Source organism: Phocoena sinus, chromosome 2 (assembly GCF_008692025.1).
Source record: "Phocoena sinus isolate mPhoSin1 chromosome 2, mPhoSin1.pri, whole genome shotgun sequence".
Classification (NCBI taxonomy): domain Eukaryota; kingdom Metazoa; phylum Chordata; class Mammalia; order Artiodactyla; family Phocoenidae; genus Phocoena; species Phocoena sinus.
In genome coordinates, this window is record NC_045764.1 from 77,183,497 (window position 1) to 77,203,495 (window position 19,999).

General features: G+C 44.1%; 1 protein-coding gene across 5 annotated transcripts in view; it reads right to left on the bottom strand.

Moving 5' to 3' along the window:
* Positions 1-19,999, bottom strand: part of MYZAP (myocardial zonula adherens protein) — a 125,622-nt gene that overhangs the window by 46,779 nt on the left and 58,844 nt on the right. For 3 of the 5 annotated variants that reach the window (XM_032621448.1, XM_032621444.1, XM_032621446.1), the window contains exons 9-10: positions 16,952-17,031; positions 15,174-15,279 (exon numbers count right to left, since the gene is read on the bottom strand). In XM_032621448.1, coding sequence (XP_032477339.1) covers positions 15,174-15,279; positions 16,952-17,031 — 186 coding nt within the window. Of the gene's footprint in view, positions 1-2,048; positions 2,191-7,962; positions 10,905-15,173; positions 15,280-16,951; positions 17,032-19,999 lie in introns of those variants that run through there. The other 2 variants (XR_004348286.1, XM_032621447.1) reach the window with 2 other exon arrangements.

A 19,999-nucleotide genomic window follows, 5' to 3' on the forward strand; every position in this document is an offset into this window, starting at 1 on the left:
GTTACCTGCACAGATGGTTCGAGCTAAGCGATCCCTCTTAACCAGACCCACACACTGGAGTCACCTGGGCAGAGTCATCGACTTCTAGGCTCTACCCCAGAGATGCTGCATATATCACCCTCTTACTTAAAAACCCTCCCAAGCTTCTGGGGGGCGGATAAATTAGGAGTTTGGGATTCACATATACACACTACTATATATAAAAGAGATAACCAACAAGGACCTACTGTATAGCACAGGGACCTATACTCAATATCTTGCAATAACCTATAATGGAAAAGGATCGATTATATATAACCAAATCACTTTGCTGTACACCTGAACCTAACACAACATTGTAAATCAACTATACTTCAATAAAAGAAAAAAGTACAAACAAAACAAAACAAAACAACCCTCCCAAGCTTCTAACGTTCCAACTCCCTAGCGTGGACATGAGGCACCTCTGCTGTGGTCCCAATGTATCTCCCCAGTTTCATTTCGTGCCTTTTCTGTCCCACAATGAACCCTACTTAGAAGGTACTCCATACTCTCAGCGTGCTGTGGACACACAATGGTCCTGCTGCCAGGCCTCTGCACAGGCTGGTGCCCTCACCAGGCATGCCCTCCCACCCTCCATTCCTTTTTCCACCAGGAAGTCTTCTGTCAGGAAGTACTCAACAGTCACCTCCCAGGCCAGCTCTTCCCAAGTCCTCTAGGCTGGCTTTGTGTCTCTCTCCTCTGTTCTATTTCAGCCCTTCGAGCAAACCCCTAGTAGAACCCATCATTGCCACTACCGCTCTTTGTTTACATCTTTCCCTTGCACCAGACAGCAAACCCACATGGAACAGATGTTTAGGGCATCAATTATCTTATATGAAAGAGCAGTCCTCTTAGGAGGTGAAATCACCCCTATCAATCCACACATTTTTATAAACTTCTTTGGAAACAGATTCCTACAGTGAAAGGATCCCTCCCAATTTCTTTCAAAAAGACCTTGTATGTCAACCAGACCAAAATGAAATTGTACAAAAATTTAGTAAGGTCCTGTTATGGATTCACAGCAACCCAGGAGGTTGCAAGGCTTTTCAGCTTCCTGGAATTTTTTTCCATTGGTGACAGACATGTAGGGTCATTTCATGTTAGATGTCAGAATGTGATACAGCCCTATAATTAGAAGGATGTGAATAGTACCCAATTGTGCAAGACTCATGAAACATAACTCAATATTGAGGTTGGGGATGTGGAGAGAAATGAATGAATATAAGAAATGCAGCAGCAAATAAGTATTAAATACTAGATAGCACTTGATATGTTTTTTTTTAAAGAAATTGTGCTTTGGGGTGTTTTCTCTTACCAGCTGGCAAATGATGATATACATGTATCTGAAAATGCCTTATGTAAAACAGGAGACACGATGGAACAGGGCATGATATTAGAAGGTATGTTACAACTGATGATCACATTGATTTAAATTGTTTAAAATCTTGTAAGGAAAAGGGAATTCAATTTTTAAAATCCAAACTAAGTTTATGTTCATTTTCTTTGAAATCTGTTTTATTTTGTTTTCATTCTCATTTTAAGAATAACCAATTGAAGTCCACAGGTACTTTTATTCAAAATCAGGGTGTGTGTGTATGTGCCTATCATGAAACTCGACACATTAATAAGGTTTCCAAACCTCTGTCACCAACACCCCCCTTTGTTAACTCCTACTAATGGGCCCTCATTTAAAAACACTTTCTACTTTAAACTGCATTGATAAAGAAATAATTCATTTTCCCATTGAAAATGTACCAAAGATGGCTAATTGCCAATCGAAGCTTCTAATCAAAATGAGATAACCAGGGTTCTGAATTCTAGGTCAGGGTAAAGCAGTCGGATACTTGAATGTGAGCCCTTCTCAACTTTTCATGGGAAAAGTACGCTGTTCGATTATTTGAAAATTTGACAGGAAGATAGCTTGAAGATCCCCATTATTGTTATCAAAACCCCTAGAGATCCAGGGACTCGGCGAACAGACTGGGGCACGGTTGGCACAAGACAGGCAAGAACCTTCTAGAACTCACCTGGGGTTTTAGTCACCTCCCTTTGCTCCCTCTTGTCCTGACCCAGCCTTGTTTTCAATTCAGCCTCTTGTGATCTGGCAAATAGCTTTCTCGATTTCCCTCAACAAAACAGGACTCGTGTTTGATCCCCAAATACCTCACCCTGAAAAATGAGAATAATTGATATCTAATACTCTTCCTCTGAAAAGGTTTTTTATTTTTGCTGCAGTTTCTCTTAATTCATTTTAGAAGTGTTGTAACACTAATTTCATAGTTACGTATTTTTAAAGTGCATTCCCTTTGATAAAAACCACCATGGTAAGAATTTTAAAAATAAGGTTACCCTCTTTTCCTAAAAAATAATAAAGCACAGGGATGTATGACAAGATCAGGATCTGCCCTGCACTAATGCAGCATGAAAGAACAGTTTAAAAAGGACAAGGAAAATGGTACATTATCTCATTTTGGGGGGAGTGAAGGGGATGAATTAAGGCCACAACAAAACGAAACTGAAAAATTGCTAAATGAAGCTCTGAGTGGGGAAAATGAAAAATCAATGAAGGAATGGAGGGGAAAAGGTACATTTTTCATCTTCATGATGCTTGACTGGGTTTGTAGAAATTCATTTTCAATTAATGTGTCTTGTGGCATTCAGCCAGGTCAGATATGAACAGGGCACACATTTTAATCAATTTTTTTCTATTAAGTTTGAAGTAATATATAATAATAGAACTATACTATTCAAAAGGATCGGTTGAAACTGGCTTCTGAGGTAAAATAATCTAATGTGGTTTGATTTCTATCTTATATTAAAGATAACCCAACTTCTGTTTAAGAAGAAATAGCACCCTGGGTGCCTGAACATGACTGGGCCATGTAAACACCAGGGAAGGATGGATAAACTGGCGTTCCAATCTGTGTGCATTCACCGGGAAGGAAGAAAAAGGGGTGTACCGAGTACCAGGGCTTTTGCTGGCTTAGCTCATTATTCTCAGAAACAACCCTAAGAGTCGTTATCCCCATAGACGAGGGAACTGGGGTTCCTAGAGTTTCACTGTCTGTTCATCCCTTAACAATCAGCTGTGATCCCCTCTGCATCGGGCCCAGTGCTAGATTCCAGGAGCACAGCAGTGAGCCAGGAAGACCTGGTCTCCACTTTCAGGGAATCAACATCCCAGTGAGGCAGTAAATGGAGAAAGAAACACACACATTAGCGCAATAAGGAAGCAGGCAGAATGATGTTAGGTCTCCCCACCTACCAAGGGATAGGATGCACCTGCCGTCTGCCGATGGGGTGAGGGAAAGGTTCAGACCACAGGGCTAAAGAGGTAACCAGCTCGTTCCAGCTTGCCTGGAACTTTCTAGGTTCTAGTCTCATGAGTCAGGAACCTTCTCATTCGCAGGCAAACCAGGACAGGTGGTCACCCTAGAGCTCGATTCTGGCAGGGCTGAGATCTAAACCCACTTCTCTTTGATGACAAGGCCCGGGCTCTTCCGTTCACACCAGCCTGATGTCCAGAGGTCTATCTTCCCTGTGACGACAACCTATCGCGGCAATGCTGCCTAGAAATTAGGCCAGGCTGGGAAGAATACTGGCAGGTGACACCTTCTTTAACAAGGATTTGCTGGAGCCCTAAGTCTTCAGGCTATTCTTTCCTCCTCTGTGACCTTATTGGAAGGTGGGATGGAGAAGTGGGAAAGAGGGTCCTCTGAGCTTCTCTATCCCTGTGCTTCCCTGGATGGGTACAGTATCAGGGACAGACGACCATACACTGAACAGGAATATCCAGGGAGAGAACTGTTTCAGGCTAAACAACTAGAGGAGGTACAGGCATCACTCATCTTACTGCACTTCATTTTATGGTGCTTTACACGTCGCATTTTTCACAAATTGGAGGTCTGTAGCAACCCTGCACTGAGCAAGTCTGTCGGCACCACTTTTCCAACAGCATTTGCTCGCTTTGTATCTCTGTGTCACACTCTGGTAATTCTTGCAATATTTTAAATCCTCCACCAGCAAAAAGATTTTCAGATGGTGATTAGTGATCATTTTTCAGCAACGAAGTGTTTTTTTTTTTTTTGGTTTTTTTTTGCGGTACGCCAGCCTCTCACTGTTGTGGCCTCTCCCGTTGCGGAGCACAGGCTCCGGACGCGCAGGCTCAGCAGCCATGGCTCACGGGCCCAGCCGCTCCGCGGCATGTGGGATCTTCCCGGAGCGGGGCACGAACCCGCATCCCCTGCATCAGCAGGAGGACTTCAACCACTGTGCCACCAGGGGAGCCCTTTTTTTTAATTAATTTATTTATTTTTGGCTGCATTGGGTCTTTGTTGGTGCGTGTGGGCTTCTCACTGCGGTGGCTTCTCTTGTTGCGGAGCACGGGCTCTAGGCGCGCAGGCTTCATTAGTTGTGGCTTGTGGGCTCTAAAGCGCAGGCTCAGTAGTTGCGCATGGGCTTAGTTGCTCTGCGGCATGTGGGATCTTCCCAGACCAGGACTCGAACCCGTGGACCCTGCGTTGGCCAGCGGATTCTTAACCACTGCGCCACCAGGGAAGTCCCGAACAAAGAATTTTTAATTAGGTGCCACTTTGTCTTTTTATACATAATGCTACTGCACACCTAATAGACTACAGTATAACTTTTATATGCACTGGGAAACAAAAAAGTTCATGTGATTCACTTTACTGCAATATTTGCTTTATTGCGGTGGTGTGGAACCCAACCCGCAGTATTTCTGAGGTAGGCATGTATATGGAAGCACCCAGCTCCACACCTGGCACAAAGCTGATGCTAAAAAAAAATGGGGGCTTCCCTGGTGGCGCATTGGTTGAGAGTCCGCCTGCCGATGCAGGGGACACGGGTTCATGCCCCGGTCCGGGAGGATCCCACATGCCGCGGAGCGGCTGGGCCCGTGAGCCATGGCCGATGAACCTGTGCGTCCCGAGCCTGTGCTCCGCAGCGGGAGAGGCCACAACAGTGAGAGGCCCGCGTACCGCAAAAAAAAAAAAAAAAAAAAATGGTAGTTTAAATAAATGTTCCTATTGACATATACACACTACTATATATAAAGCAGATAACTAATAAGGACCTACTGTATAGCACATGGAACTCTACTCAGTACTCTGTAATGACCTATATGGGAAAAGAATCTAAAAAAGAGTGGATATATGTACAAGTATAACTGATTCATTTTGCTGTACACCTGAGACTAACACAACTTTGTAAGTCAACTATAGGCCAATAAAAAAAAATTTTTTTAAGATGCTTATACTAGTCTTGTCAATTTTAAGACAAAACAAAACAAAAAAATAAAGGAGGCTTTAGTTACACACACACACACACACACACACACACACACACAATGTTCCTAAAGTTCAGGTGCCCTGGGACATGCACCCTCAACTGTACTGACCAGGACTCTCCTGGGAGGCCCCTAGCTGCCCTCCCTGCCCCTCTCCTCTCCTGTTTGCCAAGCACGCCCTGCCAGAGGCACCCCTCTGAAGCTCAGATCTGATCAGGCAATGGGGAGCCATCGAGGAATTAGGAGCTTAGTAATAAAGGACATTTTCTTGGCTTGTTGCTGGTAATCCACAGCAATTAGGCCCAACCTACATTTCCAGTCTCTTCATCATTACTTCCTCCTACAATCCAGTCAAACTAGAATAATGCTCCCTGAACTCACCCTATACTTTCTGGCTTCCATGCTTTTGTTTTTTATTTATTCTGTATCTTGTCTGGCACGTCCTTTTCCACCTACTCAATCCCTGCCCAGAAAAATCTAACCCGTGCTGCAAGACCCAGTCAAATTTCACCTCCTCCCTAAAGACTCCGCGCACACTAGAATTAGTGAACATTTACAGGCACTGAGCTACACCCTTAGCGTACATTCTTTCAGTCAGTCAACAACCCCTGAAGCAGGTACTATTATCATCATTCCCATTTTTTTGATAAGGAAACTAAATGTTGGAGAAGATCAATAAGTTGCTCAAGATACAAAGCCCAGTCAGGAGCAGATGCAGGATACAAAGATTGAATTTACTTGAAGCCTACAAACTTAACCACTATGTTCTCCAGCTTGTGTGTTCCCAGCACACAGCTAATTGTCCTGCTTAACCCTTATATTCTGCCTTGAGTTATAACGAGTTTTAACGTCAACCAGAAAGTCCTTTGAGGGCTTTGAGGACTCAGGTCCATTTTTACATTTGGTTCATAGAAGTTGCTTCATAAATGTTTACCGATTGACCCATCAGAGAAAAACTCTCCGTAAGTGGAACCTAGCCCTTCATCTCCCCCACTCCCACTTGTGTGTGTGAGGACTGGCTTTTCTGCAGACTTCAGCACAGAGGCAGGGGAACAGAAATATATAAAGACAGTGGCACGAGGGAAACAACTCCAGCTTGATAAAGGTTGAATGAAAAGAATCAGTGGGGGAAGGATGGACTATCCAATAAATGGTGTTAGAGAAACCAGCTTTCCATGAGGGGAACAAAGGGTGACAGCTCTATTCATACTATATACACAAGAAATACATTCCATGTGGATTATTCTTTATTTGTTCAACAAATATTTATTGAGCACCTGCTATATGCCCGTGACTATTCCAGGTGTTAGGGATATAGCCATGAACAAAACAGACAAAAGCCACTGCCCTCAGGGAGCTTACATTCTAGTGGAGGGAAACAGGTAACACATAAATAAACAAAACAGATATGTGTAGGATATATTACAAGATGATAAGTGCTATGGAGAAAAACAGATACTTGTAGGATATATTACAAGATGATAAGTGCTATGGAAAAAAACAGAGTAAGGGAGAGAACGATGGGTAAGAATGTAGGGGAGGGGTGTAATTACAGACCTAAAGATGCAAAACAAAACTCTAAAGCTTATGACAGACAAACAAGACACACAACACAGCACAGAAAGATTGATAACTTTCTACCAAATTTTAAAATGTGTATATTATACAAAACACCGTAAACAAACAAACGAAAATGACTGACAAGGAGAAGATAATGGCATTCAAACATTTTTTGACAAACGACTAATATTGGCAGTATACAGAGTTCCTAAAAATCAGCAGGGAAAAAAAGAAAAACAAACAGAAAAACGAACAAAAGATATGACCAACCAGTTCATAGGAATGGGAGCCTGACTGGTGCGAAGTTTATGCTCAATCTCTACAGTTGTAATGAGCAGTCACCAGGCTGACACAAGTTAAAACTAAGACAAAGAGATCCTATTTCACAACTGGCTAAAATTATAGTCCAACAGCACCAAGAGGTGACGAGAATGTGGAGAAATCTGCCCTCATACATGACGGGTGGAAGTCTACGTACACTTTGGAGAGCAATAGGGAAATACCGAGCAGAGGAGAAACTGTGCCAACCCCAGGCCCTGGCGATTCCTCCTCTGAGTACATTCCCTAGATAAGCACAGACACATGTGTGGCATTGTTTGCAAAAGAATAAAAAATTGGAAGCAAGCTAAATGTCTATCAGTAGGGTACATTACAATATCATCTAATGAAATATTAGATGGCCATCAAAATGAATAATTCTGATCTATATGTAACAACTCCAAAAACAAAACTGGGGAAAAGAGTAGGTTGCAAAATAAATACAATAAAATTTATTTATATATTATAAATAAAATTTTACATACTTTTTTAAACACAGAAACCAAGCTATATACCAACAATAAATACACGTATGTGTAGTAAAAGCATAGAAACATCGTCTGGATAGAGGCCAAATTGCCTCCGGAGGAGGTGTTAGGGCAGGATGGGGTGGAGGGTAAGAAGGGAAAAGATCCAAACTGGGAGGAGTAAAATGAGAACTTCTCATGTTTTATTTAGAAAAAATATGAAATACGCCAAAATGCTAACATCTGTCAATTCCAGAAGAGAATACATGGCTTTTATTTTTTATCATTCTCTTTAAGTTTCTCTATTTAAATTTTTTTTCCAATTATAAAAAAATAAGCAAAGAACAAGGTTGGCTTTGGAGTCAAAAATCTAGGTGTGAACCTAGCACCATCATCACTTGTGGAGAGACAACTAGCTACTTATTTTTTAAGACTCCTAAGTCTCAGTTTCCAGTAGTAAAAAATGGTGCTAATAATACCTCCCACAGAGGGTTAACGTGGGATGGGAGGTGTAGACGCACACCTACAACACATGAGGCACACCTTGCAACATGAGAAACATCCACTAGCTAGGAGTTACTTGGATGAGGAGCACAGGCACACAGACTACTAGGGGCAGAACATGAGCACCCAGGTCTGAGAAACATTTCAGAGCCAATCAGAAACAACTTCAACAGACAGAAAGTGGGTTCGATGACATTTGCAAAGAAAAGACCTTCTCCCTTGAAAGGACAGTTTGAATCGTGAATACATTAATCAATACATGTCACACAATGAACCTGCAATACTTCTATAATGCATACAAAAAAGGTTTACACCATGTGAGCTTTCTGGTTACCCTCTAAAAACTTCACGCTTTAGATAAAGCAGCTGAGATTTTAAAATAAAAAAGTGGCTAATACAGTGTTAAACACCAGAATTGGAAACTGTAACACTTTGGATTACTATAAATAAATCTGGCCTCAACTTTTGAGTAGCATCTCCTTTGGGTGGGGGTGTGAGTGGCCCTGAGACAGAATCACAGCCTTACTAGGAGCCCAAGGCTTAGGATCCAGTTAGGGGTCGGGGGATGGGGTGGTAGTACGGGGTGAGCGTGGGGCAGAGTTTGAGCACCTAACTCATGTTTGATGCAGGAAGTCAAGTTCATACCGTATCACAGTCCTGGCAGGAAGGGGTGAATTTAGGGACACAGGCAAAGGCAGGGAGGAGCAGGTGGAGGAAGGTCCTCTCAGGCAGGGGACCCGGATCTAAGGAGATCCCTGATTAGCCCAGGACCCAGCATCAGGCCTAGAGGGAGGTGCAGGGGTCGTCTAGGGCACAGCATTTGGGGGGCGGGGGGGAGGCACTCTCATGGTCCTGCAGACAGCCTTGGCACCTCGCTCACTCTCTGCCCCAGAACATAAGGTCTACCTAGCCTCAGGGTACTATCTGTGCCCCAAAAGAGAGAAGGAACTCCAAGGGCAGGGGGGAGAGCACACAATCCTGGGAGAGAGGCCCGAGTGGGTGCCCCACCTCCTCTAGAAGTCATTACATCCCCTTGTCTGATATTACTTCAATTTTTGAAGCTGGGTAGTGAGTCTACTCCACTAGAACAAATGCCAGTAACTTTTCCACCACAGACTGAAAAACATGAGGGCGGTAAAGGTATCCCTAGAAACAGTGTAGGTCCCTACACTAGAGTGACATCTAGATTAGCGATTCTCAGATCTGACTCAAAGCTCCCTAGGGGAAGTCTGGAAACCCAGCAAGAGTATCTGGGGATCTGCATTCAGACAGAACACAGTGGAGGGAAACTGCATCAACGGTTCATACACATGTGGGAAGTTATTCATCTGCTTCCTTTCCCATCACTGCCTACTTGCTTCAGCTGGGCAGAAGCATCTAAATTAAAGACCAAAGACAACTATTGACAAGAAAGCATTTACCTGCCCACTTTGCCACGGAAAAGAGGATGGAGCGGAAAACCACCCAACGTCTAAGTGACACCCCCCCCCCTTAATGAACTCACTTCATTATTATTAGGCTAATACCACCCACTGACTCTTACTACCACTGCTGCTACTACAATTCTCAGCAACACCGTTTAGTTTTGACGAGACACCAGGGCCTGTGGCTGTCTCACGAAGCCCTCTATGAAAATAAAGCATGCATAAAGTATATTTCACTTCAGTATATTTCAGCCAAATACATTTTAAAAATTTATTTATTTATTTATTTTACTGCACGCAGGCTTTCTCTGGTTGCAGCGAACGGGAGCTACACTTCGTTGCGGTGCGTGGGCTTCTCATCGTGGTGGCTTCTTGTTGCGGAGCACGGGCTCTAGGCACGCGGGCTTCAGTAGCTGTGGCTCGCGGGATCTAGAGCACAGGCTCAGTAGTTGTGGTGCACGGGCTTAGTTGCTCCGTGGCATGTGGGATCTTCCAAGATCAGGGATCAAACCCGTGTCCCCTGCATTGGCAGGCGAATTCTTAACCACTGCGCCACCAGGGAAGTCCCCATTTTTCTTTTCATCAGATATACTTCTCCTTTTCATGAAGTGAGTTGAACTGTCTATGTGTGATGATAGAAGCAAACCAAATGTTTCTTAAACAAGAAGAGTGCTAAGTCGATTAGTGCCGTTGATCTTCATTCAGAAAGGACATCCTCAGGGCCACCTCCTACCTACAAATATAATCAAACTACAGAGACACCTGGCTTATTCTGTATTTTCTGGGGTGTGATCAGGCGGGGAGCACTTCCTCCTGGGGTGCTGGAGTTCTTCGAGCCCGCTTCCCATCTCCTTGGCACGTGTCCTTGGCAGCTTTTCCATGAATAAGGCTTCATCCTCCAAGACCAGCCTCCACCTGGCACTTTCTAAGTTATTTTTTAGTACTATTCTTCATCACAGTTCCCTCTTTGATGTCTAGGAACCCACGTTTCTAGAAATACTCTATGGATCTTTGAGTTCTCGTGACTCTGCAGTGTCATGCTGTAGAAGTCGAAGTTACAGAATGTGGGTGTTTCCACAAATAAGAGCCCAACGTGGCCACATCTCCTTTTCAATGTCATGTCCTTCGTGCCTTGTTCATCAGCTCATCACACACACATGCCACCTCTTCCCAGCAGAGAGAGTACAAGTGTTCTTCGAACCACGAACGATAAAAGGAACTGCTTCCGACCCAGAGCAAGCTACCATTTTGTCATCTTCCAAAGAGCCAGAGACTAAATCTGGAGAAGAGCTCGTGGGACATGATCTGGAAACAGTTCAATTGAGCAGGTTAGCGTGGTGGGCTCGGTGCCACAGCTCCTTTCCCCTTCCCCCATGTGGCTAATTATCAGTGATGGAGATCACTCTGAATCCTCTAAACACAGGGTATTGGGCAAACATGTGCTTTTGCATTGTACATTTCAGCACCCCACACAAGACTTTTAAAATAAATTGTGTGCTAACAAATGGCTGATCCATTTAAAAGGGAAGATTCTTGGGATGGAGAGAATTTAAGTTTTTAAAATTGCTTTCCTCCAGATAATTTTCCCCTGGGCAGAAAGCTGCTTTGGTTGGCGGGGCACTGGGCCTTGAAGAGAGCAGGCAAAGAGGTGTCAACGTCCTGTTGACTGAAGATGTTTAAAGATGTGTCACGTGTTCGCTGCTCTGGCTGCAGGTTCCGCCCAGCCTTGTGCTCCTCCCTGATCTCCTGGTTCCTTTACCGGCAAGCTAAAGAACTCAGCCGGATTCCAGACGGCTTGTCAACAGAAGAATGAAGCCCAAGGGCAAGGACGACTGGAACTCAGCTAACACCAGATGATAAGATCCATGAGGGCAGGACCACATCTGCCCCGCTCCCCACTGGGTACCCAGCCCCACCACAGAGAAAATGCCGGTGGGTAACTGGTAAATGGATGGATGAGTGAGTTTCCTCATGAATGCTATTTTTTTCAGTCCCTCTGTATTTTCTGGCAAACCCTTGAAAGTCTAAAAGGGGCATATTTAGGCTTGTGTGTGTGTGTGTGTGTGTGTGTGTGTGTGTGTGTGTGTGTGTGTGTTTCTTTCAGATCCAGAACCAGTCAGAAGAACTAGTGATGGGAGGGAGATGACCAATCCCTGTCTAACACCACAAAAGGAGACTTAATTTGGTACAAAGATCTAGCCAAGTGGGGGTATGTGCTCCCACACTTCACACAGGACGCTTTGTATCTTTTCTCAATGAACCTGACCCCATAAGATACATAATCCTTCATTTCAAAAGGGCCCATCCTGCCCCCTTCTTACATGCAGAAATCCCTACTGAAATATACTGTCCCACACAATGAAAAGTCACTCTTGAGCTAAGGACTGCAACACCTACGCTGGTTAATTTTTATTCAATATATCGTCATCATTATGATTGTTATTATTAGAAATTACACTCCACTGAGGTGGAAGTAAATATGCTGCTTAACATTTAAGGATTCCAAGAACCTCAGTAATAATACCTGGATGTTTTGAGCTAAAAAAAGAAGCCCATCATTTTAATAAACTAACTTCATTTACAGACACTGTGATTCAGATGACAGCAACAATGGATGGGAACTAGATTCCTACCCCTGGTGAGTGTGAAGCCATCACAGGGACAAGCTTTCAGACTTCATGTGAGGGAAGGAAAACTGTCCCTAACGTTGGTGACACGTAAAGGTTGCCTCTATTTCCGGGTCAAATCTGTCTCAATATCTGGGTGGCTGGAGTTCACAGATAGAAAGACACTTCTCAAGTCAGAGTTCAAGATGCCACACATGACTAATTCAGCTGTCTGGATTTTTCAAACTTTGGTCCAAATGACTTGAACCAATTTAATATGTCTTTGCTGCTTTCACTCACTATGCAAAGCAATGAAAAGGCTGAGATCCTAACAACAGGCACAGCCTAGTAAACAATAGAGAATTCTTTATATAAGGAGCTTCTATCCCGACTTCTCTCCTCATAAAATGCACCCGTGATTAAAGGCTACATACACTTCCCAGGACAGCCAATACTAGAAATGTTTCCTTCATGTTGAACAGAAAGCTGAAATTGGCCACCCAGTGGCTCCAGCCTGGCTTTGCACTGCAACACACACAAAAAATATATTCCATCTTCTCCATGACCGTTTTCAAAGATGTGAATTCACCTCTCATGTCTCCCCTTTTGCCCATGTCTTGCCCGAGTGCTTCAACCACTCCCTGGATTACTGTAGTTCTCAACTCCTTTCCAACCTGATCCTGAACATCTCAATGTGCTCATTTCTCCCTTTTCCATGGTTCTAACTTTTAAAAAAAGTATTCACATAAATGGCTACAGCAGTTGAAATTTTAAACCATCCTTTTGTTGTATGAGTTAATACAGTGTACTGGACAAATACATTAATTCTTACCACCTGATTTAAGTAGTTGTTAGTTTAAATTTAGAATTAAAGCTCTCTTCCTCTGTCTCTATCTAACTGTGGAAACCCAGCTGGTCATTTCATGCCCACGGCTGGGTCTTTCAGACCACATCATCAGCACTTAGAGAAGCTCGATTTAGGAGATGTTAAATCACAGGTAGTAAAGCAAGGCATGGACAGTGATCTTTATATGCTTCCCTATTTTCATATATAAATATTCCCCTACTCCTTTCAAATTGGTATGTCTATTAGAGTCCGGAAGTCACTTAGAAAACAGAATTCTAAACTACTTGAAAATGTCTTTTAAAAAAGACCAATCATTAAACCCTTACAGATGATAACTCAATCAGAAGCCAACACATATGAGGTTTTGTTCACGGGTTCTCTAATATTCGACAGGGAAACAACGCAGACAGCACCCTGCAGTGAGGCAGGAGAAATGGAGTGCACCACAGCCAAGGAGCCCCACGGGGAAATGAGGGACAGCCTTGCCCCAGACTTCATGTGTGTGAAGTTCAGAAGCAGAAAAGCTATGATCTAACAGCCATGGTTCCAGAGATGCTAAATGTGACAAAGCAATGCTTTTCCTTGGGAAACACACTCCTGACAACTACCCAATGCTGATATACGGCAAGACCTACCCATCCCTGTTGCTGGCACTGTTCCTGCCTGGCAGTGCCAAGGAACTGTGAAAGTGCATGCGGGATTTCCTCATCTGAGCCTTTGTTCCCCATCCTCTTATTCTACTGAGCCCTGAGACTGACACACGGGCCAATCACACTGTGTGACTGGGTTTATCATTTGGGAGCAGATTTTATCTAATGTGTACGTTTACCCTACACACAATAAAAAAAAAAAAAAGGTGTCCCTCCCCATCCTCACAATTGCCTGATCTTAACTGCACTCATAGCGCCAACATTTTAGGGATTAATAAAAAAGATAGGGCTTCCCTGGTGGCGCAGTGGTTGAGAGTCCGCCTGCCGATGCAGGGGACACAGGTTCGTGCCCCGGTCTGAGATGATCCCACATGCTGCTGAGAGGCTGGGCCCGTGAGCCATGGCCGCTGAGCCTGCGCGTCCGGAGCCTGTGCTCCGCAACGGGAGAGGCCATAACAGTGAGAGGCCCGCGCACCACAAAAAAAAAAAAAAGATGTACGTTTAATCTTCTATTTATCTATCATATGTGTAAATTATTTATTAGAAGTAGATATACTTTAAATTTTAATAATACATTAACAGATAAATGTTCAGAGTTGTGCTTAATATAAATTTTTTTCCAGTTTTTCCACTGCCAACCAAATGTTTAATTAAATTGAAACCTTTTCTTTGCAAGTTAGAGAATTAGTCCCTAGGGAATACTTATCACCTTGTTAGTACTAACTGTTCTTAGTTCCATCTGATTTTTTAATCGAGCAAGAAAAATACACTAATATGTGATTAGCTGTACACAGCATGGACTTTCTCCTATGGAGCATCACCATGAGAGAGACAGGTACAGTGACACAAGTTAAAAGAAACTCTTTTCCTCTTAGAGAAACATAAAAGTTCAACTTACCTGTTTTTTCATTTAGAAAAACAGGATAGTAAACTATGTCCAGCATACAGTAAGCCTAAAACTTGCTTTCATGTTACATAGACAGCTAAGGAGAAAAAGAATAGTAGAAAAGAGAAAAAACGAAGAAGAAGGGACAGACAGGGAAAGGGGATGACAGAGACACACCAGACGTGGAGAAAGGACAAGAGCAGAAGCAGGGGATAGGCAGGCAGGTCCCGGGGTGCAGAGGCCTGAGCTGAAGTGAACTGTTCTTGTCACACCCTTTGGTCCCTGAGCTGCAGGCACCCATAAAGGGTACTGCTGTCCTGTGTAGGTGAGTGAGCTTATGAATCGCACCTTCCAGCTTTCTTAACTGTAACCCTTTCATCTGGGGACGGCCCTCTTTTAGAGGGATCATCACCAGTCCACAGGGGACATATGAGGACCTTCTCCTCTGGGCCAAGATGGCAGTGGCCTGAGCTAGTTCACTGTGAGCCACAGAAGATGGAGCTGAGAGTCGTATCTGGCTCTAGGGCTGAAGTGTTCCTACCACAGGAAGCAATCCCGGGCCCAAGCCCTTTGACAGGGGCTTACCTCCTCAACCATCTGCTTGACTTTCTTCTGCTGGCAATGCACCATGTCATCTAGGTGTCGGATCCGCTCCCGGAGGCTGGCCGATGCCTCCTCCAGCCGCTGATACCTAATACAAATAGAAGAAAGAGCAAGTGAATCCTCAAGCAAAGCAACAAGGGCAGCACCCAGAGTCACCGCTTGAAGGGAATATTGCCCAGAACAAGACGCACTCTTCCTACTTTGTGTGTATCCTAGTTTATTAACCACCAATTGACCACCCCACCGTAGAAGGAAGATAGGACCGTTTTTCAAGTTCCCACTTGCAAGTTTTATCCTGTATAAGGACAGTTACTACACTTTCCAGGGGCTGAGAGAGAATTCTTTTGCACCACTTACAGATATGAGAGGCTTTTTCTTTTTGGGTTAATACAGCATTGGAACATCCAGTAATTACCACGATTAGGAAAACAGAGAAGGAGAAGAATCTAGCAACACAACAAAATATCTGAAATCAAGTGGCAGAGTCCTGGAAAGTCAGGAATTACAGTTGTTCCATACATCACTTATTTTGAGAAAATGGGAAAGATGCTGTAAGACCCTCTCTCCATCAAAACAGAGCAGACCACCTCATAAAACATTTCATACTTAAAAAAAAAAAAAGCACAAATTATCCTCAGACTTTACTTGGTTCAAATAAGCCAAAGGAACCAGCAGATGGACTCTACAGTCCTTTGGGGCCCCCGGACTGGAACACGGACGAAGGGTCTGGTGGTCTGCTTACCACTTCCCATCTCTGCCAGGTCCCTCCTCAGCACTATGTTAAAGACTGGGGAAGATCCCTAGAACTCTGCAAACTCTGAAGTTGCACAAGAGGAAGAGAACAGGTATCTTTTCAGCACATACTATGTGGCAGGCAGTACACCCAGCAGTTCCCTCACAATAACACCCCAATGAGATGGGCACTCTTCACCTCATTACAACTCTCCCCACTTGAAAAAAGAATTCCCGTTTTACAGAGAAGCAAACAATCTCAGGGTAGTTAAGTAACTTGCTCAAATGCTCAAAGCATCCCAACCTTGTTTTCCTTCACTAGAGGGCCGTGCGTGGCCTCGCTGCCTTCTGGTTTCCAGAAGAGGCCGTGGACTGCTCCTGCATTTCCCATGCAGGGCTTTATACACTCGTAGCCAGAGGACAAGGCAAGGTTTCACTGAGGAATGTTTGGAAACAAAGACATTGTAAAATTAAGTTTCCATGGCAATGGTATTAGTCACTCTTGAGTTTTCTCATCAACAAGGTGCATCCTGTGGAACTCAAGGTTATGGAGAACATTTATAGACTGAACGCTGGTGCTTGTGACAGGCTTTGACGTGTTCCACTGCACTGACAACCAGCCCTGGGTTGTAAGATGTGGCTGGAAGCTCCACGTTGGAAGCTCCCAGTCCAATGTTTTGCATGTATCAGTCTGCAATGGGTGATGACCAAACGAATGACAAGGCAAGGACCAAGTGAGCCCACAAAAACACAGCAGGTCCACCATCTAAATCCATTACAGGATAAAGGGCAGGGCTTCCCTGGTGGTGCAGCGGTTGGGGGTCTGCCTGCCGATGCGGGGGACATGGGTTCGTGCCCTGGCCCGGGAGGATCCCGCGTGCCGCGGAGCGGCTGGGCCCGTGGGCCGCTGGGCCTGCGCGTCTGAAGCCTGTGCTCCGCAGTGGGAGGGGCCGCAGCAGTGAGAGGCCCGCATACCGCAAAAAATAAAAATTTAAAAAAATAAAAAGATAAAGGGCATTACATCTTACCTTTCTTTGTCAGAATTGGTAATTTCCGTTGACATTTCTGTTTCATGCTCCAGGAGCTGGAGTTGAAGTTGATGGCGTTCCTAAAACAGACAGACACTAATATTTAATCTGTGGATCCCAAGTTGGCTGGAGAATGTACAGCAAGCAACTGCAGCACTAGTGAATTCAAGTCTATGTGACACCCATGGGTTTTATACACCCACTTGCCAGGGTCCAAACAAAGCTCAAAATGTCAAATTTACTGGTGTGTGTTTACAGATGAATATCCTGGATAAAGCCAGTTGAGATTTTTTTTTTTTTGCGGTACGCGGGCCTCTCACTGTTGTGGCCTCTCCCGTTGCGGAGCACAGGCTCCGGACGCGCAGGCTCAGCGGCCATGGCTCACGGGCCCAGCCGCTCCACAGCATGTGGGATCTTCCTGGACCGGGGCACGAACCCGTGTCCCCTGCATCGGCAGGCGGACTCTCAACCACTGCACCACCGGGGAAGCCCCAAGATTTATTTATTTATTTTTTAAAGCATTTCGTCAGCCCAGGCTCAGATGTCTTGTGAAAATCTATGGTTCTAAATAATGTTAATTATTTAACATTATTTAATACTCTAAATCAGTGGCCTGTGATACTACCAATTTCTTGGGATTATTTTCTGAATCATCAAGAGGGTCTGGAATCCTGTAATATCCTGTAAGTTAACTGGGATCTTGTGTACACGGGTGTGTTCACTTGTAAAACTACATTGTGAAAATCAGAGTAACAGTCCCCCAACGGTGTCCACATTCTAATCTCTGAAATTTGTGAATATGCTGCCTTACATGGATAAAGGAACTTTGCAGCTGTGATTAAGTTAATGGTCTTGAAAATGGGGAGGTTATCCTGGATTATCTAGTTGGGCTTGTATTAGAAGGAAGAAGTAGGGTTAGAGTCAGAAACAGACAAAGACTAGGAGATGCTACAATGCTTGCTGGCTTCGAAGCTGGAGGATGGGGCCATGAGCCAAGGAATATAGTCAGTCTCTAGAAGGGAACAAAGGCTAGGAAATGGATCCTCCTCTAGAGCTCCCAAAAGGAAGCCAGCCCTGCCAACACCTTGATTTTAGGACTTCTGACCTCCAGAACTAAAAACGATAAATCCATGATGCTTTAGGCCTCTAACTGTGGTAAACTGTTACAGTTTCAATAGGAAACCAATTCATGTATCAAGCTGTGCACTTAAGATTTGTACACTTTGCTGTGTGTGTGTGTGTATATAAATTTAGAAGTTTACCTAAAATAAGTAATATAAGGGACTTCCCTGGTGGTCCAGAGGTTAAGAATCCGCCTTCCAATGCATGCGATGCAGGTTCGATCCCTGGTCGGAGAACTAAAATCCCACATGCTGCGGGGCAACTAAGCCCGCGTGCTCTACTGCCCACGTGCCATAACTAGAGAGAAGCCAGCGCCCCGCAACCAAAGATCCCGCACGCTGCAATGAATATCCCGCGTGCCGCAACTAAGACCCAACGCAGCCAAACAAATATTTTTTTTTAAAAGTAATATAAAATCTGGACACATTTCTTTGAACGAAGTGGAAAATATTAATAAAAATGTAGTGCCCACCACAACCAAAACTGCCCTAGAAATGTTACAGATGAGAGTATAATAAATTTCCTTACAATGAAGTTTATCAAATTCTGCTCATTAATTGGGAGGAGACTATTCTACTTTAGGTCCTTCTCTAAGTATGGCCGTGCCTCATCTTTAACCTCAGAAGTTCTCCCCAACAAGCTCTGGCTACTTATACACATTCCAAACGTCTTTTCCACCAAATATTCAAAGCGGATCCTTGAAACTGTAGCCCCCTCAACTTCTGAAGCTGTAAGCAGTGGCATACCAAAGGTAGACCAGAGCTGGGGAGCAGTACACCACGGGAGGAAGCGTGTGTTATCACCGATGTCCTTAGAATAATGAAGGAAGACCGACTTTTCAGTGGGGTTTTATTACTGCTTTTAAATCTCTACAGCAAATGCACATTCTTACTGGCCCCACGGGTTCTGCCACTGGCTGGAAGTTTTACATTAGCCCTGAAATGATGATGACTCTTTAACAAGCGAGCTTTCCCTCAGGCTCCCCAGAAAGCTGTCTTAAAGTAGGGCAAGGCCTAACTTACAGCATACTTTAAAATTCGATTGTTTTCTAAATTGAGGTACAAATCTTGAGTACTGCACAATCAATACATTTGTATACACATTACCTGGTGAAACCACCACTGAGATCAAGGCATAGAATATTATCTATTCTGCAGAAGGGTCTCTGATAGAACACACTCCTTACAAGACTTCTACCGATCAGGAAAAAAAGGTGTTTGGGACGCAATGCTGAGAACAGTAAACTAAGGGATACGGCACAGAAGCCATTCAAAAGGACATGGTTTGTCCTCGAGAAAAATCCAAAAATAGGTGAGAACAGGAATACAAACTCTGTGGGCATGCTGTCCACATCCTGTGTGACAGAGATCTGGCACAGTTCCTGCTGTCCCAGATTTATCCCTGAAGGGGGAAAAACAGTAAATGGGTAATCTAATCTTAGCTAAATAAAGCAAGCATTTCGCTAGCTTAACTGGGAAAGATTAAGAGGAAAGACAATAGATTTTCAAGCACTAAAGAAAAAGCCAAGAGGATGTGGGGAACATTTTGTGTCACACAAACGCTGGCAGGGACGGCCGGCCTTACCAACACCAGCCTGGCCCCCAGCCATACGGCCCTCGCCCGGGCTGCACGTGCACATCAGTGGGAAAAAGCTAGGAACTTTCAGAATCGCAAGGGTATAAAGACACTCAGCTATAGAACAGGTCCAGCTGAAAAAGAAGCTGACACCAGGGGCAGACATTTATACAAGTAACACCATAAAAATCAGAGCCACACATTTGTGAGCCCCGACTTTATATACGCCAGGCACTGCGCTGAGCACTTGGCACGGATTTTTCTCGTGTACTCCTCACAGAAGGCCTAAGAATAAGAATTACTATTGTCAGCATTTTACAGAAGAGGAAACTGAATTTGGAAAAGTCGAGT